This window comes from Lathyrus oleraceus, chromosome 2 (assembly GCF_024323335.1).
Source record: "Lathyrus oleraceus cultivar Zhongwan6 chromosome 2, CAAS_Psat_ZW6_1.0, whole genome shotgun sequence".
NCBI classification, from domain to species: domain Eukaryota; kingdom Viridiplantae; phylum Streptophyta; class Magnoliopsida; order Fabales; family Fabaceae; genus Lathyrus; species Lathyrus oleraceus.
The window spans coordinates 287,747,647-287,771,285 of record NC_066580.1 but is presented as its reverse complement, the minus strand read 5'-3'; the positions used below and the strand labels follow the sequence as shown (position 1 = coordinate 287,771,285).

The following is a 23,639-nucleotide window of genomic DNA, read 5'->3' as shown; positions in this document are numbered from 1 at the left end:
ATCAGAGGTTGTTTAATTATCTCTCCCCCTTTTTGTCAGACTAAAAAAGACATAGCAAAGCAAGTTAAGGCAAGACAAATTTCATTGATAAGGGAAAAGTACAAATAAGAGAGAGAAAAATATAGAAGAAAAACATATATGTTAAACACTTAGAGCAAAAAATCCTAATTGTGCCTAAGGGTTTGGAGGAGGCGGCATCCTCTGCAGCAGCTGAGTTAGCAGATTCTGAATGTTGGAGTTGACAGATTCCTATTGATCCGGTCTGGCTCTCACAATCTGTTATTCTTTATGGAGTTCCTCCAGAGTCTTCAACACCAGTGGAGCAAACTCAAAATGAGATGATTCACCTTGAGTCAGAGCTACGTCCTTTTCCTTGGCAGCTTCTTCCGCGGCAATGTGTGTTGCTTCTTCAACGTCGGCCTTGGCTTTGGCTTCAGCTTCAACAGCAGCAGCACTCTCAGCGGCGGCCTTTTCTGCAGTTTCTCTTCTTGCTTTCTCCTCTGCTTCAAATTTATCCTTTTCTTCTGCTTTTCCGCGAGCTCTCTCTTCTGCCTCTCTGGCCAGACGAGCCTTTAGCCTCTCCCCAACTTCTCTAATAAAGTCATTTATGACTTGTTCAGAGAGGCCTTTCAGCTTAAAAGCCTCAGATGTCATCCATCTGATTACTCTATTCCAGTGAATCCTCACTTCAAAGGGATCATCACTGATTTTAGAGTTTTTAGACAGTGATCTGAGCTTTTCCACTGAAGACTTAGCAAATAAAGCAACTTCCTCTTTCAGGGTGGCGAAGGTTGGTTCAGGTTCAGAGGTGGGAAGGATAGCTTCTGGTGGGGTGGGGATGGTTTTAGTGGGAGAGTCAGATGTTTGGGTAATAGGGTTTTCAGAGGGAGTTTCAATGTGATGTTCAGAGGGTGGTGTTGTTGGGCGTTCAGATGGGGAAGGGATTGAGGTTTCTGGCTCATATGGGTTTTGATTATAGAGGGCGTAGGCTTGGAGTTGAGCAAGTGTAGGGGATTGATGATCACATGGTTCTGGCTAGTCAAAGTCAGAGGATATGTTATAGTAAGGTGGAGAGGAGGGAGTTGAAGAGGGTGGTGATATGGGTGCATGAAGAGTAAGACCTCAGAGACGGGGAGTGTTGTAGTGGTGAGATTAAAAGGTTGAAGGGGAGGTGAGGGTGGGTTAGAGGTATGAGATTCAGAGGGATTTGTGGTGGATGTTATGGGTTCAGATTTTATGTAGATGGGGGATGGTTGAGGTAGAGAGGAAGATAATTGCTTTAAATTAAAGTGTAAGAGAGTATCAAAGGGAACTGACTTACTTGGAGAGGAGGAGACTAGAGGCACATGCAGTTTGGTTTCAGATGGTTCTCTCAACTTCATATCTTTTTCTTCTACTTTCTTTCAGAAGGCTCTTACATCCTCTTCATGAAGTTAGGTGGATGTTCAGGTAGCAAATCCACCGAGAATTCTGATATGTCGACTCCTTGAGCAGCCAGATCCTAGAGGTAGTAGGCAATGACCTCAGAAGGGTCTATCTTGAAGAAGAGGTAGAGACTATTTGGAATCTTTCTCTGGTCCTTTTGAGCTTCCCAGGATGTGTTTATAGTTGGTCTTGCTAAGGCCCTTTCAATAACCCCTATGCTCTTCAGATTCCTGGCATTCAGAGGTTTGTCGGTGTCTACCGTCACATCTTCCATTAGATTATGGGATATCAGATGATCCACTAATCCTCTTTCAATCAGAACATCCGAAATGAGTCTGCCCAGAGGGATGTAGTTTTTGACTTTCATGTGATTTTTGGTGTCTCTGGTTGAGTCCCTTAGGTATTTAAAGAGCAATGCAGGAAAATTCAACTTCAATCCTTTGTGAAGGCATTAGAGGATACATTTCTGGTCGGTGTTGATGTAGTCTGAAGAATTTGACGTTGGGCGGTGATGAATGGTACCCATAATGATCTTTTATCAAACTCTCACATTTTGGTGAAGTTCTTTGTTCTTAGAGGATCTGCCGTCGGAATCTTGCTTAAAGATGGTGGAAACAATTTCATGGACATGTATGTTGCCCTAGGGCTAATGTTGTAGATTCTTCTTCCCCCAGTCTTCTCCATGTTCAGAAGTTTTGCAATTGATTTCTCAATAATGACCATCTTCACCCCTAGGACGTGTGAGACGATGCAATGGTCATTGCAATCTGTGAATCTCTAGAACTCCTTGACCAGAAAGGCGTAGATGGGACCATAGAGTCTCTGAAAGTAGTTTTTCCAACCTTATTTTCTTAGTTCTTCCGTGAGATCAATGCCATTACGTTTCATGTTCTCGAAATCCACAAGAGATTCATACAAAACTTCCAGTTTGTCAAAGGGATTTGCAAGATGGATGTGAGCTGGACGATCAAGAATGTGTGGTTCCTTATAGACTGCAGTTGATGTTGTAGCAGTTTCACTGGTGGTTTGCTGAGAAGTATTTGCATGTTGTTCAGTTGATTCCATTTGTTGGGAGAAGTTGTACACTTGTTGTTATTGTTGTGAATCCATAAAGAAGATGAAGACAAGTGAAGAACAATGAAGAACAATGAAGAACCTTGGAGGGAGTTGGTAACAAGGGTTTGTGTTGGATTGTGAGTGAAAAAGTGTGAGAGTGAGAGTTGTGACAATTATATATACACAGGGTTAACATAAAAACGACATCATTTAATGGGAATAGTAAACATCATACGTTAATGAGAACATAAATTGAGTTGACACGTAAGGGGGAAATTAATTTCAGCTAATGATGGATGTCTAATCCCAAAAATAGGCACATTGTTCGAGGAGATCTCAATAGTCTGGCCCTTGAGTTCTATGCTAGATAGTTGTCTAGAATATCCAAGGTTAGACGCAAGAGAGGCCACGTGTTGATATATCTGACTTCAGGAATACCAAGAGATTTGATCATGAGGATTTCTGATTCAAATTACTTCTAACTGGTAGTAGTATCAGAGTCAGATCCAGATGCCAGAAGGTTTTAAGTTAGAGCCTATTTTGACACTTCAGAGAGGGAGCACAAATTTTGGACTCGTTCTGGGTAATCTACCATGTTTAAATGTTTCAGAATGAGCACGAATCTATCTTCAGCTAGGGGTTTTGTGAAAATATCAGCCCATTGATGGTCTGTATCAATGAATTTTAAAGTTATTACCCCTTTCTAAACATAGTCTCTGATAAAATGATGTTTAATTTCTATGTAATTTGCTCTGGAGTGCAGAATATGGTTCTTACTTAAACATACGACAACAATATTGTCACAAAAGATTGGAATGTTACTCTCATATATCTGAAGGTCCACTAGTTGATTCTTCATCCAGAGCATCTGAGTAGTGCATAATGAAGCTGAAATATATTATGCTTCTGCAGTAGAGAGTGTTATGGTTGACTGTCTTTTGCTAGCCCAAGAGATAAGGTTTCCTCCCAGAAATTGACAGTTTCTAAATGTACTCTTTCATGCCAATCTGCCTCCAGCGTAATCTGCATCACAAAATCTAGAAAGCTTATACTATGATGTTTTCTCATACATCATGCCAAGGTTAGGTGTTCTTTCAGATACCTTAGGATTCTCTTAACAGTTGTTAGATGAGATTCCCTTGGATCTGATTGGAATCTGGAACAGAGACAAACGCTAAAAAGAATATTTGGATGTGTAGCAGTCAGATAGAGAAGAGAGTCTATCATACCACGATAGAGCTTCTGACAAACCTTTTGACTTACCTCTTCTTTCTCCAGAATGCAGGTAGGATGCATGGGAGTCTTTGCTGGTTTACTTTCTGACATTTGAAATTTCAGAATGTCTTTTATGTATTTGCTTTGATATCTATCTATCTATCTATCTATCTATCTATCTATCTATCTATCTATCTATCTATCTATCTATCTATCTATCTCTCTCTCTCTCTCTCTATATATATATATATATATATATATATATATATATATATATATATATATATATATATATATATATATATATATATATATATATATATATATATATATATATATGTAGCGTTTGAAGCTTGGTTGATTTGAATTCCCAGAAAGAATTTTAGTTCATGCATCAGATTCATTTCAAATTCTGCCTGCATTAACTCAGAAAATTCTTGAGAAACAGAAGGGTTAGCAGAACCAAAGATTATATCATCAACATATATCTGACAGATCATGAGGTCATTTCTGATGTTTTTACGAAAGAGTTAGAGTCAACTTTGCCTTTGATAAAATCATTTTCTAGAAGAAAAGTTCTTAGTCTTTCATACCAAGCTCTAGGAGCTTGTTTTAGACCATACAGAGATTTTTTCAGTTTAAAAACATGTTTTGGACATTTTGAGTTTTCAAAACCCGGAGGTTGATGAACATACACTTCTTCAGAAATATATCCATTCAGAAATGCACTATTGACATCCATCTGATATAGTTTGATGGAATAATTTACAGCGAATGATACAAGTAAATGAATAGATTCTAACTTGGCGAGTGGAGTAAAGGTTTCGTTGTAGTCAATGCCCTCTTTTTAACTATAACCTTGTGCTACGAGTCATGCTTTGTTTCTGACCACTTACCCCTTTTCATTTAGTTTGTTTCTGTACACCCATTTGGTTTTAATAACGTGGGTACCTTTTGGATTTGGTACAAGATCCTAAACATCGTTCTTTTCAAATTGATCAAGTTCTTCTTTCATTGCAAGAATCCATTCTTTGTCTTGAAGTTCCTCTTCACAAGATATTGGCTCTATTAGAGAAACTAATCCTAGAGGGGTCCCCTCAGATACTTTGAATGTAAACCTTGTTTTGACAGGTTCATCCTTGTTTCCTAGAGTCAACTCTTCATAAACGTTTAGTCTGTTTCTGGATCTTTTCTGTGAGGTTGAGATTTCAGTTACTTTTGGTGTTTCCCTTTCAGCATCCTCAGATTCTTTAGACTTTTCGTCAGAACCTGCAAGTGTTATCTCCAAATCTGCAAGTTCTTCAACTAGCTTTGACTTTTCAGAGTCAAGCTTATCATTAAATCTTACATGTATTGATTCTTCCACAATTTTAGTTTATGTATTGTATACTCTATAGCCCTTAGAGCATTATGAGTATCCCAACATGATACCTTTTTGTGCTTTTGAATCAAACTTGTTTATATTATCTTTAGTGTTTAGGATGAAATAGGAACACCCAAAAGGATTAAAATAAGAAATGTTGGGTTTTCTTCCCATACACAATTCATAAGGAGTCTTCTCCAGAATAGGTCTTATAGAGATTCTATTATGAATATAAGAAGTTGTATTTAGTGCTTCAACCCAAAAGTGCTTAGTCACATTTGTTTCATTGATCATGGTTCTGACCATTTCTTAGAGAGTCATATTCTTCTTTCTACAACCCTACTTTGTTGTGGAGTTCTAGAACAGGAGAAATCATGGGATATTCCATTAGAATCAAAAAGTTCTTCAAAAAGTTTGTTTTCAAATTCAACACCATGATCACTTCTGACTTTGATGATTTTAGAGTCAAGTTCGTTTTGCACTTTTGAACAAAAACTAGTAAATACAGAGTGTGACTCATTCTTGTATCTTAGAAATTTTACCCATGTCCAGCGACTATAATCATCAATGATGACCAGTCCATACTTCTTACCATTGACTGAAGCTATCTTAACAGGTCCAAACAAGTCCATGTGAAGAAGTTCCAGAGGCTTAGAGGTAGAAACAACATTTTTATATTTGAAAGTTGTTTTAGAAAATTTTCCTTTCTGGCATGCCTCACAAAGAGCATCTGAAGAAAACTTCAGCTTAGGTAGACCTCTTACTAACTCGAGTTTATTTAGCTGAGAAATCCTCCTCATGCTAATGTGACCCAAGCGTTTATGCCATACCCATTTCTCTTCATTTACAGACATTAAACATTTTACATTTTGATCTTTTAGATCTGAAAGATTAATTTTGTAAATGTTGTTCTTCCTCTTGCCAATGAAAAGAACTGTCCTATTGTTCCGATTAATTGCTTTGCACGCTTTTTGATTGAAGATTATATCATAACCTTTATCACTTAATTGACTTATGGATAACATGTTATGCATTAATCCTTCTACGTAAAGAACATCAGAAATAGAGGGAAGAGATCCATTACCAATTTTTCCAGAACCTCTGATTCTTCCTTTCTGATTTCCTCAAAAACCTACGAAGCCAGCGTCTTTAAGTTCTAGGCTTTGGAACATATGCTTTCTTCCCGTCATGTGTCACGTGTAACACCCTTCTAAAATACCCCAAATATTTAATTAAAATAACAACATATCAATCAGAGTAAATATGCAATCAAGGGTGTCACACAATTATTTCACACAATTCATCATAATATTTAGTCATGCTCATTATTTAATTCAAAACATAAAGCATTGCACAATACGCAGCGGATAGAGATCAAATCGATCATTCAAAACATATAGCACATTACATGTAAACTGGTTCAACAACCACAACAAACAATCAAAACATCCCATCCCGATGTTACATCTATCAGAGCATGACCCACTAAGGAGACTACACTAGACTCCAAGCACTAGCTTCTACTCAATCACTGCTCGTTACCTGAAAAATAGTTGTAAGGGTGAGTTCCTCAATCGATATAATAAGCATTATAAAATATCATGCAATGTTAAGTAATTTAACACATTTCATCACCCAAATCAGATTACACATTCAGCAACGGCAATATCAACTCAATCATACTCAACATCAACACAACACACAACACACGTATAATACTGGAATACATCCATTCATATTATACGCCATACATAATTTATGAAATGAGACTCTATGCATGCGGTACCGACTATTCTTGAACATATAGTTCAAGCTCACCGTCCAAATCCAGGCACGGCTACCAAGCCCACTAGTCCCACTCATTTGAGACCTAGTGACTCACTCACTAATTCCTCACCACGGGAATTAGCTACCACCCCTCAAGGGCTATGCTATGCACGCTAATCACCTAGCATGCAAACATCAACAACAATCCACAATGATTTACTCACTAATTCCTCACCATGGGAATTAGCTACTGATAACACGAAATTATATCATATTTTAGGACTTAATTCCATTAAATTCTATGACTATTTATTTCGGTTTACTGCATTTTATGAGATATTACGTGGTATTTTCTTCCTATTTGTCTCAGGTAGTCCATTTTGAAGAACAAGTGAAAACGGAAGAAAAGAAGGTGCAAAAAGGAGAGAAAAGGAACCAAATGCCAAAGCCCAGCCCAAAGCGCACAAGTCACCAATGTTGTGCCTGTGACGGACGTCACAGGGTGCGTGACGAGCGTCACGCAAAACAGCCTTGTGACGGACGTCACACATGGTGTGACGAGCGTCACACCGTTCCACTACCTTTTTGGCGCAAGTAACGCCCTCAGAAGACTTGAAGAAGAGACGTTGAGGAGTTGGTCTCCTATATCCACGCCGTGCATTTAGCCACGTTGAAGAACGGGAGAAATGGAAAGCAGTTACCAGCACCAATATAAATAGCCATCTCAAAAACCTAAAGGCCTCTCGGTTTTTCCACGCTCATATTGCCGAAGCTCTGCCAATTTTCTTTTCACGCTTTTGCTTAATTTTCTTTTCCAGCAACTTAACATTGTTTATTTTATTTATTTCTTTTGCAAGTTCTACATTCTTTTTCCCTTGCAATTTACCTTTCCCTTTTTAGCATTTAGATATTTTTCGCATAATAGTTTCTACACCGGAAACTATTGTGCAACTTTTTATCGGATCTAACCTTACGTTAGATTCTAGTTTTATTTCCTTGGTTTAATCTATTGTTTAATTGAAGAATCGAAGAACAAATCCTACCGGCTTGTGGTGGAGTGTTCAAGACTATTGTATTACGCATTCAGGTTCTTTAATCATTATTTAATATTTTGTTTTATTATTTATCTATATTATCTTCCTGGAATGAGTCTGTTTATGCATGATATGTATTCTTGTTTATTTAGCATGTCTGGCTAATTCGCCTAGGTATCGGTATGTAAAGTAAGCAGAATAAGGGATCAAGACTGAGTCGGTCTATCTAAACTTAAAATTAAAATCAATCTTTTTACGGTCTCAACTTACAGGTTTAATAACAAGATTTTTTACAAAAGTAAAGGACATAAAGAAGTTAAAATCAACAGAGCGAGAGTTTGAGGTTTTAACTGGACAGTGTAAGTTAGGCATTAATTCTAGATCAGGGCGAGAGCAAGTTTTAGAGTTAATTAAATTCTGACTTTTTCCAAAAAGTATTTTTAAAGATTGAATGTGAGGACGAGAGTTAAGCATTTGGATTTGATTATATAACCTAAGTCAACAGAGCGAGAGTTTGAGATAAGGGTGTTTAAAACGGTCAGTGTTTTCTTAAAAAGAGTTTCTGCAACTTTATTGTTTTCAAAATATGGTTTTTGACTTAATTATAAGTGACAGCTACATTAATATAAAATCATGGTTTATTCAACAGAGCGAGAGTTTGAGATAAAACCTTTAACCAATAAAGTTAACTGAAACGATTTATTTTAAAAAACCAAGAAACCGACAAAGACTTGATTCCCTAGTTTTGACGAACTACATACCGATATCCGTTTTATTAATATTTAATCCAGATCTTAGTTTAGCCTTTAGTTTTTCCCCAAACAATCAAACATTTTTAACCTTAGATTTACGTAGTAACCTTAGATAATGGTATATCGATTCATAAGTCCCTGTGGGATCGATATCTTTTAAAACTACGCGATAGAACTGTGCACTTGCAGTTTGTATCCCATTCTCGACTCACACAGTCGAGCGATCAAGTTTTTGGCGCCGTTGTCGGGGACTTTTATTCAATCGATATCGTAACTCTTCCGTTACGCTGTAGAGACTAAGGTTTCTTTTTCTTCTATTCTTTCTTTCGTTGATTTGTATGCCACGCACTCGCTCACAAGGTGAACCGCTCTATCTACGAATCAACGATATCGAACTATATCTCCGAGTCTTACGACGAATTCGGGAATATCGTGCTGCAAACAATCTCCCTCCTATAGACTTTCCTGATCTCAAAGATCTTCCTTCTTTAACCGAGATGGCAGAACCAGCTCGTGCTCTTAGAGATTACGCCGCTCCATCGCAAGATGAACCGCATTCAAGTATTGCTCCGCCCGCAATTGAAGCAAACAACTTCGAACTCAAACCTTCGCTGTTGCAGGCTGTGCAACAGAACCAATTCTCTGGAAATCTTACCGAAGATCCAAACCTTCATTTATCCGTATTTGTTCAATACGCTGATACTGTTAAAGCTAATGGTGTCACTTCAGAGGCAATTCGACTTCGTCTTTTTCCTTTCTCATTAAGAGATAGCGCTAGAAGATGGCTTCAATCTCTTCCTTCCAACTCAGTCACCACATGGAACGAGTTGAAGAAAGTTTTTCTTGCCCGATACTTTCCGCCAAGCAAAACAGCTATGTTAAGAGCCCAGATAAACGGATTTAAACAGAAAGACAACGAGTCTCTTTTCGAAGCATGGGAAAGATACAAAGACATGATGAGACTTTGCCCACACCATGGTTTGGAAGACTGGTTAGTAATTCACACATTTTATAATGGTCTCTTATACAATACAAGGTTAACAATAGACGCCGCTGCAGGTGGTGCACTAATGAACAAACCTTATGCTGATGCTTACCAGCTTATCGAGAGCATGGCCCAAAACCACTATCAGTGGGGAACCGAACGAACAACGGTGGAAAAACCTCAACCGAAAACTGGCATGTACGAGATAAGTAACCTTGATCACGTTAATGCAAAAGTGGATGCTTTGGTCCAGAAAATTGAAAGTTTAAACGTATCACCTCCAGCCGCCGTGGTTGCTATAACTCAGAATTGCGAGGTCTGTGGAATCCAAGGCCACATTCCTGCGGAATGTCAACTCTTGACTGGAATCCAAGCAGAGCAAGTAAACTATGCTCAAGGAAGCCCCTACTCGAATACCTATAACCCAAATTGGAAGAACCATCCAAACTTTTCATATAAGAGTAATAATGCTTTATACGCACCTGGACAGTCTCCGAATCAAGCCCCATCTATACCTCCGGGATATCAGAAACCGAATCCTAACAATAATACCCCTAGAAAATCCAACTTGGAAATCATGATGGAAAACTTTATAGCTTCCCAACAACAAACCAATAAAGATTTCTTAAACCAGAACATACATACTGGCGAACAACTTAAACAACTAGCAAGCAAAGTAGATGCCTTGGCTACCCATAACAAAATGCTAGAAACACAAATATCACAAGTAGCTCAACAACAAGCACCTACTGCTGCCCCAACTGGTACATTCCCTGGACAGCCCCAACCTAATCCGAGAAGCCAAGCTCATGCAATTATATTAAGAAGTGGAACGGAGGTGGAAGGACCGTCTGACCCAAGGATAGAAAACCAAAACACTAAGAAATCAACTGAGGAAAGTGAACCTAAGGAAAAGGAAGAGAGTAATAAGGAAACCCTAGAAAAGAAGGAACCTTATGTACCTCCACCACCTTACAAACCACCTATACCGTACCCTCAAAGGCTTGTTAAAACCAAAGATGCGGGCCAATTTAGAAAATTTGTTGATCTCCTTAAACAATTAAACGTTACAATTCCGTTTACCGAAGCTATTACGCAGATGCCCTCATATGCTAAATTCTTAAAAGAAATTCTTTCTAATAAGAGGAAACTTGAGGATAGCGAAACCGTTACACTCCCTGCCGAATGTAGCGCTATAATCCAAAACATGCCTCCTAAACTCAAGGATCCGGGTAGTTTCTCTATACCCTGTCACATAGGAAAATTTGTCATCGACAAAGCCTTATGCGATTTAGGAGCCGGAATTAGCGTTATGCCTTTATCCATATGTAAGAAACTGGAAATGGGAGAATTAAGACCGACCAAAATGTCCGTGCAACTAGCAGATCGTTCCATCAAATATCCTGTAGGAATCCTTGAAAACGTTCCCGTACGCATAGGTCAGTTTTACATTCCCACTGACTTCACAATTATGGACATTAGAGAAGATGATACTACACCTATTATACTAGGAAGACCATTCTTAGCAACTGCCGGTGCAATCATAGACGTAAAACGAGGACGACTCACCTTCGAAGTAGGTGAAGAGAAAATTGAATTCATTCTTTCCCAATTCTTGAAAGCACCTGCAATAGAAGATACATGTTACTTCATGGATATCATCGATGAATGCATAAAAGAAGCAGAGTTAGGAGAAGACAAATCATCAAACTATCTTTTAGAGGACAAATCTAAACAATGCTTAGCAATAACACCGGACCCTACGCAATGTCTTAACAAACCAAACCCTGATTTGAAAACACTTCCCAAAAATCTGAGATATGAATTCCTAGACTTAGAACTTGAACGACCTGTGATAGTTAATGCAGATCTAGGAAGACTCGAAACAGAAAAACTCTTACATATCTTAAGGAAATATCCAACCGCACTAGGATACCACATCACCGATCTTAAAGGAATAAGCCCTTCTATTTGTATGCACCGCATCATGTTAGAAGAAGACTGTAAAACCTCTAGGGAACACCAGAGAAGACTAAATCCGATCCTAAGTGAGGTAGTAAAGAAAGAAATAACCAAGTTATTGGAAGCAGGTATTATATATCCTATATCTGATAGCAAATGGGTCAGTCCTGTACACGTTGTACCAAAGAAAGGAGGCATAACCGTTATTGAAAACGAAAAAGGAGAAACTATAACTAAACGAATCGAATCGGGATGGAGAATGTGCATTGATTATAGGAAACTAAACAAAGCAACCCGAAAAGATCATTTCCCTTTACCATTCATTGACCAAATGTTAGAACGATTAGCTAAACATTCACATTTCTGTTATCTAGACGGTTATTCAGGCTTCTTTCAAATACCAATTCACCCTGATGACCAAGAAAAGACAACGTTCACATGCCCTTTTGGTACCTTCGCTTATAGACGAATGCCGTTTGGTCTGTGTAATGCCCCTACAACTTTTCAAAGATGCATGATGGCAATATTCGCCGACTTTCTCGAAAACATCATGGAAGTATTTATGGATGACTTTTCTGTATACGGACAAAGTTTCGAAGAATGCCTTGAAAACCTGAAAAGAGTTCTTGAGCGATGTGTAAAAGTAAACTTAGTACTTAATTGGGAAAAGTGCCACTTTATGGTACAAGAAGGAATTGTTTTAGGACACATCATCTCGAACAGAGGAATTGAAGTAGACAAAGCCAAAATAGAGGTAATCGAAAATCTTCAACCCCCAAGAACCGTGAGAGAAGTACGAAGCTTTTTAGGACACGCCGGTTTTTACCGACGATTCATCAAAGACTTCTCTAAGATAACTAAACCCTTAACCGGACTGTTGATGAAAGATGCTGAATTCATATTCGACGATAACTGTTTAAAAGCATTTCAAACTCTTAAACAAGCATTGATCTCCGCACCCATTATGCAAACACCAGACTGGAATGAACCATTCGAAATAATGTGCGATGCCAGTGATTATGCTGTAGGTGCTGTTTTAGGACAAAGAAAGGATAAAAAGCTTCACGTTATATATTACGCTAGCAGAACCCTGGATGAAGCGCAAATGAATTACGCCACTACCGAGAAAGAACTCCTAGCGGTGGTATTTGCGCTAGATAAATTTCGTTCTTACTTGGTAGGAGCCAAAATAATAGTTTACACCGATCACGCTGCTATCAGGTACCTTTTAACAAAAAAAGATGCTAAACCCAGACTCCTAAGATGGATCTTGTTGCTACAAGAATTCGACTTAGAAATCAAGGACAAGAAAGGAGCTGAAAACGTAGTAGCAGACCACCTCTCTAGACTTGAGAACCTTGAACCGGAAAGAACATCAATTAATGATGATTTCTCGTACGACAAACTTATAGCTACTTTGGAAGAGAACAACTCCGACATACAAGTAGAAACCACCTTAGCTATATCTGTCACACCATGGTACGCTGATCTAGTCAATTATTTAGCTGCCGGAATAGTTCCACCTACTTTATCTTACCAGCAGAAGAAACGATTCTTCCACGACATAAAACACTATTACTGGGATGATCCCTTACTTTTCAAAAGAGGCCCCGATGGTATTTTCCGTCGATGTATACCCGAAGAAGAGGTAGAAAATATAATCCAACACTGTCACTCCGCTCCTTATGGTGGACACACAAGTACATCCAAGACCTGCTCTAAAATCCTACAAGCTGGCTTTTATTGGCCAACTATATGGAAGGACGTACATGCGGCTATTAAGGAGTGTGACAGATGTCAGCGCACGGGAAACATATCTAGACGCGACGAGATGCCACAAAAAGGTATTTTGGAAGTAGAGATTTTTGACGTGTGGGGGATAGAGTTCATGGGACCTTTCCCATCCTCTTTCGGTAACAAATACATACTCGTGGCAGTTGACTACGTATCAAAGTGGATCGAAGCTATAGCTTCTCCAACAAATGACACCCGAGTAGTAACTAGACTCTTTAAAAATATAATATTTCCGAGATTTGGCATCCCAAGAATAGTAGTCAGTGATGGTGGATCACACTTTATATCCAAGGTACTCGAAAAACTACTACTTAAGTATGGAGTGAGACATAAGATAGCGACACCTTACCACCCTCAAACCAGTGGACAAGTGGAAGTGTCTAACAGAGAAATCAAGCAAATACTAGAAAAAATGGTCGCCACTTCAAGGAAAGATTGGTCATTGAAATTACCAGAAGCTTTGTGGGCATACCGAACTGCTTATAAAACCCCCATAGGGACGACCCCATTTAAGCTCATTTATGGAAAATCCTGTCACCTCCCGGTAGAGTTAGAACATAAAGCCTATTGGGCTATTAGAAATCTAAATTTGAATTATAAAGCCGCCGGTGAAAAGAGAATCCTTGACATAAACGAATTAGAGGAACTCAGAAGAGACGCCTATGAAAATGCCAGAATCTATAAAGAAAGAACAAAACAATGGCATGACAAGCGTATATCAAGGAAAATCTTCAAGCAAGGCGACGCAATACTTTTATTTAACTCTAGACTAAAGTTATTCCCGGGAAAACTACGATCCAGATGGTCAGGGCCTTTTCATATCACTAAAGTCTTTCCCAGTGGAGCGGTAGAAATAAAAGGAAAATCTACAGAACCGTTCACCGTAAACGGGCAACGTCTGAAACACTATCACTATGCGGAAACCAACGAGGATTCGCAAATTCTACACTTAGACGAAACGCCCCCAGGACTCATAGACTATATTTAACAGTTTCTTTGTCGAGCTTGCGACATTTAAACAAAGCGCTTAGTGGGAGACAACCCACAAATTAATTTGTTATTTTATTATTCTATTATTATCATTTCCCTATTTCTTTCTTAATTATTCTTTTAATTTCCGTTTAATATTCATTCTTGATTTATTCAAAAATAAAAAAATAAAAAAATAAATAATAATAATATTTTTTTTCTTCTTTCGGCATTTGGCCAAATCCTGACTTAAACTCATGTTTTCTTTTCTCTAGCTAACACTAACCAGATGGGACATTTTGATCGTATGGGTATCAAGTTCAGAGGAATGGCTCAGAAACAAAAGTTTGAAGAACTAGCCGCTAGAGAGATGCTACCTAGTTTATATGCTGATGATTGGGCTATGACTGCCCTTGGACTGAGACAGAGTGTCCTGTATTTGCTGAATCAGATAGGATGGGAGACCTCCCCTATCCTGAGACAACCCACAAATTAATTTGTTATTTTATTATTCTATTATTATCATTTCCCTATTTCTTTCTTAATTATTCTTTTAATTTCCGTTTAATATTCATTCTTGATTTATTCAAAAATAAAAAAATAAAAAAATAAATAATAATAATATTTTTTTTCTTCTTTCGGCATTTGGCCAAATCCTGACTTAAACTCATGTTTTCTTTTCTCTAGCTAACACTAACCAGATGGGACATTTTGATCGTATGGGTATCAAGTTCAGAGGAATGGCTCAGAAACAAAAGTTTGAAGAACTAGCCGCTAGAGAGATGCTACCTAGTTTATATGCTGATGATTGGGCTATGACTGCCCTTGGATTGAGACAGAGTGTCCTGTATTTGCTGAATCAGATAGGATGGGAGACCTCCCCTATCCTGAGACAACCCACAAATTAATTTGTTATTTTATTATTCTATTATTATCATTTCCCTATTTCTTTCTTAATTATTCTTTTAATTTCCGTTTAATATTCATTCTTGATTTATTCAAAAATAAATAAATAAATAAATAAATAATAATAATATTTTTTTTCTTCTTTCGGCATTTGGCCAAATCCTGACTTAAACTCATGTTTTCTTTTCTCTAGCTAACACTAACCAGATGGGACATTTTGATCGTATGGGTATCAAGTTCAGAGGAATGGCTCAGAAACAAAAGTTTGAAGAACTAGCCGCTAGAGAGATGCTACCTAGTTTATATGCTGATGATTGGGCTATGACTGCCCTTGGACTGAGACAGAGTGTCCTGTATTTGCTGAATCAGATAGGATGGGAGACCTCCCCTATCCTGAGACATTTCACCACCTACCGGAGACTCACACTAGAATCCCTTAGCTCACTAATCTATCTACCCAGCCATGGAAAAGGAATTAGCAGAGGTTTTATCCAGTTCAGAATGTTCAATATGGAGTACCAATTTAATATTAGAGACTTCACCAACCTTTTGGGTTTCCCTACCTCCTTTGATACATTCACTGTAAGCCAGGAAGAACTTTTTGAATATAGAGAGCTTGAACACTTTTGGGGTAAGCTGACTGGAAATGATGAGCCCGAAGAACATGAGTTTCTCTCTGGAAACATACATAACCCGACTTTTCGCTATTTCCATAAGATCCTGACCCACACTTTATTTGGGAGGAAGCCAAACAGTACTTCAGTTTCACGTGATGAACTTTTCATCATATTTTGTGCTTCCCAGAACCGTCCAGTAAACGGTGCCACTTTTATGTTAGCTAATTTGGACCACCTTATCCAGGATGAGCGAGCACCCATTAGAATAGGCGGTTTGATAACTATGATAGGTAATGCCATTGGATTACGTCAGCCTATGCTTGACCTTAGCCCTTTTTGTGGCATTACTACTATGAGTATACCTTTCCTCTTCAACACTATGTTTATAGCAAACCTAGGGTCTGATGAGTTTGAACTTATTATTGATAACCAGGTTCTCTGCCTATTCACCATGCCCGATCCTAGGACTAGTGTTCATAACCAAAGGAACTGGCTCTATAACCTGAATGAAACCCCAACTCCTGCTGGATCCACTGAATCCATCCAGGATTATGAGATTTGTAACGACTATGAGAATTATGTTGACCAGATCTCTCATGCTGAATCTAACCCTCAGACACCATCCGGCTATCATGATATTGACCCTCCTCCTCAGCCTGTTCCGACCGAAGAATCAGCCATACCTGACCTCCGACATCATATGCCCGGAACTGATTATAACACCGCCATTGAAGCTTTGATGTCAGAACAAGACGCCCTCAGAGGAGAATTTACTAACATGAGAGACGAAGTTCTAGGATACATGAGCAGTATGACGAATCAGTTTCACGAATTGCTACATCATGTTAACTCTTTTGCTCCTCCGGCCAGAGATCGTTCAGAGGGATAGAATTTAGTTATCTTTCTAAGTTATTTAGTTTTACGTCAGATTATTTATTAATGTTATTTGAATTCATGTTTATTTCTCTTTCATTTCATTGTTTTCCTTTCCTATATTACATTATGATCATTTTTATTGAAGCTGTTTAGTTAATTTTATTATGCAAAAGCTATTATGCTCTACTGTTGCTACCTACGAATTATTACTATACAAAGCAGATTAAGCGTGCACAATAAATTAAATTGCAGACTAAACTGATCATAAGCAAAACAAAACATTAAAATACACTACCAAAATAATCCTGTGAAGCGCCACTAAGCCTTTCCAAAAGGGAATGCGTGACGAGCGTCACACTACCCATAACGGACGGCACGCTTAGTGCCTGTTACGAGCGTCACATCCCTGTGACGAGCGTAACACTCCTCAGACTAGTGAACGTTAAGGAGCCGTTGGAGACGAACGTTACACCTTTAACTTTTTACCTTCCCCATTCATTTTTCATTTAACCACACTTAATTACTTTTCAACCACTTTTTCTTTCCACCTTCCAAATTCTTCTCCTATAAATACCCACCAAACCTTCCTTCATTCACCACAAAACAATTCTCTCCTATCAAATACACTTCTTTTTCTTTCCAAATCATCCCTTCAAAAATTCATCACAATGGCGGGAAATCAGAATTTCGGAAATATCATCTTCCGATCCGTAGATGACAATTATCAGAGGGAGCAATTCGAGCGTTTCCAACAGCGAGGCGTCGTTTCCACCAGGTACCCCGATTTACCTTGTTTACAACAATTAGGCTTACTCCAAGGTATCGAATGGATGCTCCGTCAAGCCAACTTAACCTTCCTTTGCACTCATAATCAACCCACCTACCCATCCCTAACCTTAGAATTCTTAAGTTCATACGACTACACCACCCCCGCCGGTGAAGACGAATTTCTAACCGGTACGGCAACCTTCCGTATGTTTAACACCGAGTACTCTCTAACCCAAAACCAATTGAGTACCATGCTACATTTTCCCACAGAAGGTCTGCTGCATGCCAGAATCCCTCCAACCTCAAACTGGAACACAGTTGGCGTTTTTGGCCTTTTTAAGAAAATTTCCGGTATAGATACCTACAACTGGGAAGAACTCCTTCTCTCCCATATACATAACCCCACTATCCGGTACTTTATCCGCATCTTGCAAAACACAGTTTTTGGAAGGCCAAACAACAGCAAGGTCAACTCAAAGGAACTATTTTTCCTCCAGTGCGTCTTCGAACCAGATACTCAGGTAAACGCCGTCTTCTTTCTCTTTCATCACATCCGCACCTTATGTGCTAGAGGCAGGCAACCTTTTATAATTGGTGGCTTAATCACCACCATCGCACTTGGCCTACACCTAGGAGATAAACTCCAAACTTTAGAATCCCTACCTCCCCTATCTATGGATACCAGCTACTGTCGATCCAGCCGCTTGATTAAGAACAGAGTAGGCGGAGGATATTATCTTATGGTGAACAACCAGGCCGTCCCAAGCGTTGTTCTACCAAATACTGCCCTCACTGATGTCACAAACCCCGATCGCCACCTCTATGATCTAAACGCTCCTGAAACCACCGAGCCTTTACAAACAAACCCACAAACAGATGAGTTTGAAGAAATGGAACAAGGTGATCATCCGCCTACACAACAGTCAGTCCCGCTCAACCCTTCCGGCAATACAACTGGCCCATCCTCCCAACGTCGTCGACGAAGAAGGCCTGCAACCAACGACGACATTATGGATGCTATCGATGGAATGCAGGCACAGAATGTCGAGATGCTGCAGATGATGCGTCAAATGCAACAGCAACAGGACGCTAGGAATGCCATAACCGACCAGCGGTTTACTGAGTTGTTCAGCAGGTTCGACAACTTAGACTTACGTCAGAGATCACCAGGTCCAAGAACCAGAGGCGGAAGACAACCTTAGTTGTAGTTTCCTTCTCCTCTCCATATTGTATTTCATTTCCTTAAAACATTGGGGACAATGTTTAATTTAAGTATGGGGGGGAAAACTTGTTCTTCCTATTTCCATTTTTCAAGTATGTTACCTTCCCTTTCATTGTTATTTCCCTTTCTTATGCAAAAAAAAAAAAAAAAAAAAAAAAAAAAAAAAATTATTATTTTAAGTTAAGTCCCTAGTGTGAAATATTTCTATTATCTATTCCCCTCAATTTTCTTGAGCCATAACAAAACAAATTTTAACACACCCAATAAGTATAAAGGTTGCTTACTTTATAAAACTTGAGTGAAATCAAGACAAAAAAAAAAAATCATTACCATAACAACGCTTTGAGAACCTCAACATGTTAGATCAGGATAAGTACCTATTATACCGATTCCTCGAACTTTTAGCTTTAGAGTAACCCCGAGTAGTTTATACGAGAAGTCAGCACCATCTTAATAGCAAACTACGTGGAGAGCCGATGAATATAAGTGAATGATCCCCAAAGTAACATAAAATATATGAATATATCAGGAAATGCACTGATTAAATTAGGTGATCCTTACCAGATCATTTAATCTAAAGGTTGCAGATCATGCAAAAACACAATATGAAAAATCCATTATGAGTTGGTTCAGTAGGTATCTGGTACTGAACTCGGTAGGGCGGACTACGGTTCGATCCCCCACGATTTGCAATGGACTGAATAACGAAGTTATCCGACTTATGTACCAGAACTTCTACTAAAAGCGGATCAGAATCACTAACCGGTCACTCCACTATGTGCGCGAAAAGATAAAGGGCTTAATGTGATTTCGCTAGAATGAAAGCGGGTGAAATAAAAGTAAAGGAACTCGGATAGCTATAATGGCATTACTTGAACTGATTTGCATAAAGTAGGGTTATCTAAGTTGTAACGGTAGTTGTTGATGTCAAGATTAAACTCAAATTGCTTCTAAACAAAATCCATTTGCAACCTATTACGAATTGATGTGTGTTTTGAAACTTCGCCTGGCTAAATTTTTGAAAACGATTTCTATACTGAATTTTGCTTGAGGACAAGCAAAGATCTAAGTATGGGGGAGTTTGATAACACGAAATTATATCATATTTTAGGACTTAATTCCATTAAATTCTATGACTATTTATTTCGGTTTACTGCATTTTATGAGATATTACGTGGTATTTTCTTCCTATTTGTCTCAGGTAGTCCATTTTGAAGAACAAGTGAAAACGGAAGAAAAGAAGGTGCAAAAAGGAGAGAAAAGGAACCAAATGCCAAAGCCCAGCCCAAAGCGCACAAGTCACCAATGCTGTGCCTGTGACGGACGTCACAGGGTGCGTGACGAGCGTCACGCAAAACAGCCTTGTGACGGACGTCACACATGGTGTGACGAGCGTCACACCGTTCCACTACCTTTTTGGCGCAAGTAACGCCCTCAGAAGACTTGAAGAAGAGACGTTGAGGAGTTGGTCTCCTATATCCACGCCGTGCATTTAGCCACGTTGAAGAACGAGAGAAACGGAAAGCAGTTACCAGCACCAATATAAATAGCCATCTCAAAAACCTAAAGGCCTCTCGGTTTTTCCACGCTCATATTGCCGAAGCTCTGCCAATTTTCTTTTCACGCTTTTGCTTAATTTTCTTTTCCAGCAACTTAACATTGTTTATTTTATTTATTTCTTTTGCAAGTTCTACATTCTTTTTCCCTTGCAATTTACCTTTCCCTTTTTAGCATTTAGATATTTTTCGCATAATAGTTTCTACACCGGAAACTATTGTGCAACTTTTTATCGGATCTAACCTTACGTTAGATTCTAGATTTATTTCCTTGGTTTAATCTATTGTTTAATTGAAGAATCGAAGAACAAATCCTACCGGCTTGTGGTGGAGTGTTCAAGACTATTGTATTACGCATTCAGGTTCTTTAATCATTATTTAATATTTTGTTTTATTATTTATCTATATTATCTGCCTGGAATGAGTCTGTTTATGCATGATATGTATTCTTGTTTATTTAGCATGTCTGGCTAATTCGCCTAGGTATCGGTATGTAAAGTAAGCAGAATAAGGGATCAAGACTGAGTCGGTCTATCTAAACTTAAAATTAAAATCAATCTTTTTACGGTCTCAACTTACAGGTTTAATAACAAGATTTTTTACAAAAGTAAAAGACATAAAGAAGTTAAAATCAACAGAGCGAGAGTTTGAGGTTTTAACTGGACAGTGTAAGTTAGGCATTAATTCTAGATCAGGGCGAGAGCAAGTTTTAGAGTTAATTAAATTCTGACTTTTTCCAAAAAGTATTTTTAAAGATTGAATGTGAGGACGAGAGTTAAGCATTTGGATTTGATTATATAACCTAAGTCAACAGAGCGAGAGTTTGAGATAAGGGTGTTTAAAACGGTCAGTGTTTTCTTAAAAAGAGTTTCTGCAACTTTATTGTTTTCAAAATATGGTTTTTGACTTAATTATAAGTGACAGCTACATTAATATAAAATCATGGTTTATTCAACAGAGCGAGAGTTTGAGATAAAACCTTTAACCAATAAAGTTAACTGAAACGATTTATTTTAAAAAACCAAGAAACCGACAAAGACTTGATTCCCTAGTTTTGACGAACTACATACCGATATCCGTTTTATTAATATTTAATCCAGATCTTAGTTTAGCCTTTAGTTTTTCCCCAAACAATCAAACATTTTTAACCTTAGATTTACGTAGTAACCTTAGATAACGGTATATCGATTCATAAGTCCCTGTGGGATCGATATCTTTTAAAACTACGCGATAGAACTGTGCACTTGCAGTTTGTATCCCATTCTCGACTCACACAGTCGAGCGATCAGCTACCACCATAAAGGCTACAATATGCATGCTAATCACCTAGCAATGCAACATCATCAACAATAATTCAAGAATAGACATATGCTCACACTCTAAGCCATAAAACAGTCTATTCACACATGCACACATAACTGATACATTCACAGCATCATGCATACCATCACACATCGTCAGTATTTTATCACATAAGCATATCAGATCATGCCAAATAACAACCATAGTATTAGCACACTCTACTAATACCTATACTACTCAAAACAACGGGAAATGATCCCTAATATATCATACATCAGCTGAATTACGTTACTCAGCTGAACAGCTAAAAACTGCACAACAACAGCTCAGGAAAATCACAATCCTGCCCATACGCGTATTGCCTAGTCCCATACGCGTATGGCCCATCTCCTGACCAAATCCCATACGCGTAACACCATCTCATACGCGTATGCTACGCGTATCACTTCCCCATACGCGTACCAACAGAGACCAAAACACGTTCAAAACATCATCTTCCTCATCCATACGCGTATTGCCTAGTGCCATACGCGTACCAGACCATCTCATACGCGTATTGCCTAGTGCCATACGCGTATGACCAGAAACCAGAATTTCCAGATCTGCTATGGCTTTCTCTGCTACGAGATCTATCCAATTCAACCTTCCACAGTCCAATTTTCACACATCGTTCGTTATATCATCTAACACGAATCATACCCTATTCGATTTCACAATTTCTAACACTATTACATCTAATTCCTACGAATTCTTTCGATTATAATCCAAATTTCGTTCATCCAAAAGTTCCCAATTTCATCATGCATCATTCCAATCAGAGACAAATCAATGGTTTATCACTACCCATTACATATTATCCCATAATACCCATTAATCGATGATAAACCCCCCTTACCTGAGTTAATTCGGCAATCCTTTGGCTTCGAGCTCTTCCTTTCTTCAACCCTTGTTCTCTGGCTCTTTGCCCTTTTCCCTTTTTCCACTTTCTGAGTCGTTTCTCTGTTTTCACGTGAAAACCTCTTTTTACCAAATGGGACCTTTTCTAATTCCAACTTTTATTCCAATAATAATAATAATAATAATAATAATAATAATAATAATAATCCAATAATTCCAATTATTTAATTAAATTAATAAATATAATATTAACTTAAATTAAATAATTATCTTATTTTTATCGGGGTGTTACAACTCTCCCCCACTAAAAGAGTTTTCGTCCTCGAAAACATACCTCAAGCGAATAACTCCGGATAAGACTCCTTCATCTGACTCTCAAGTTCCCAAGTCACATTGCCACCTGTTGGTCCTCCCCAAGCTACCTTCACCAAGGCAATCTCTTTACCCCGCAACTGCTTCAACTCTCGATCCTCGATCCTCATAGGTGATGTTTCAACAGTCAGGTTATCTCTCACCTGTACATCATCTACTTGGACTACATGCGACGGATCATGAATGTACCTCCTCAGCTGAGACACATGAAAAACCTCATGCAAATTCGCAAGTGACGGCGGTAAAGCGATACGATAGGCTACCTCCCCTATCCTCTCCAATATCTGATAAGGACCAATAAATCGAGGTGTCAACTTCTTCGACTTCAAAGCTCGACCAACCCCAGTTATCGGAGTAACCCGAAGAAACACATGATCTCCCTCTTGAAACTCAAGTGACTTCCTCCTCTTATCGTGATAACTCTTCTGACGACTCTGAGCAATTCTCATCTTCTCCTGAATCATCTTAATCTTTTCTGTAGTCTGTTGAACAATCTCCGGTCCAACCACAGCACTCTCACCGGACTCATACCAACATAAAGGTGTCCGACATCTCCTACCATACAAAGCTTCAAACGGTGCCATACCAATGCTCGAATGAAAACTATTGTTGTAGGTAAACTCAATCAAAGGTAAATAACTATCCCAAGCACCTCCCTTTTCCAAAACACAAGCCCTCAAAAGATCCTCTAGTGACTGAATCGTCCTCTCAGTCTGACCATCAGTCTGCGGATGATACGCAGAACTCAATCTCAGCTTAGTTCCCAAAGCCCTCTGCAAACCTTCCCAAAACTTCGATGTA

The 23,639-nt window shown here is 38.6% G+C and overlaps 1 protein-coding gene and 1 pseudogene across 1 annotated transcript in view; both read right to left on the bottom strand.

The window, feature by feature from the left end:
* Nucleotides 1–279: 279 nt before the first annotated feature.
* LOC127122929 (eukaryotic translation initiation factor 4 gamma-like) overlaps nt 280–23,639 on the bottom strand; it is a 30,343-nt gene continuing 6,983 nt past the window's right edge. Inside the window, exons 3-4 of the mRNA XM_051053201.1 lie at nt 4,815–4,965; nt 280–592 (exon numbers count right to left, since the gene is read on the bottom strand). Of these exons, the coding sequence (XP_050909158.1) occupies nt 280–592; nt 4,815–4,965 (464 nt within the window). The remainder of the gene's footprint in view (nt 593–4,814; nt 4,966–23,639) is intronic.
* LOC127124344 (uncharacterized) lies at nt 9,495–9,594 on the bottom strand (annotated as a pseudogene).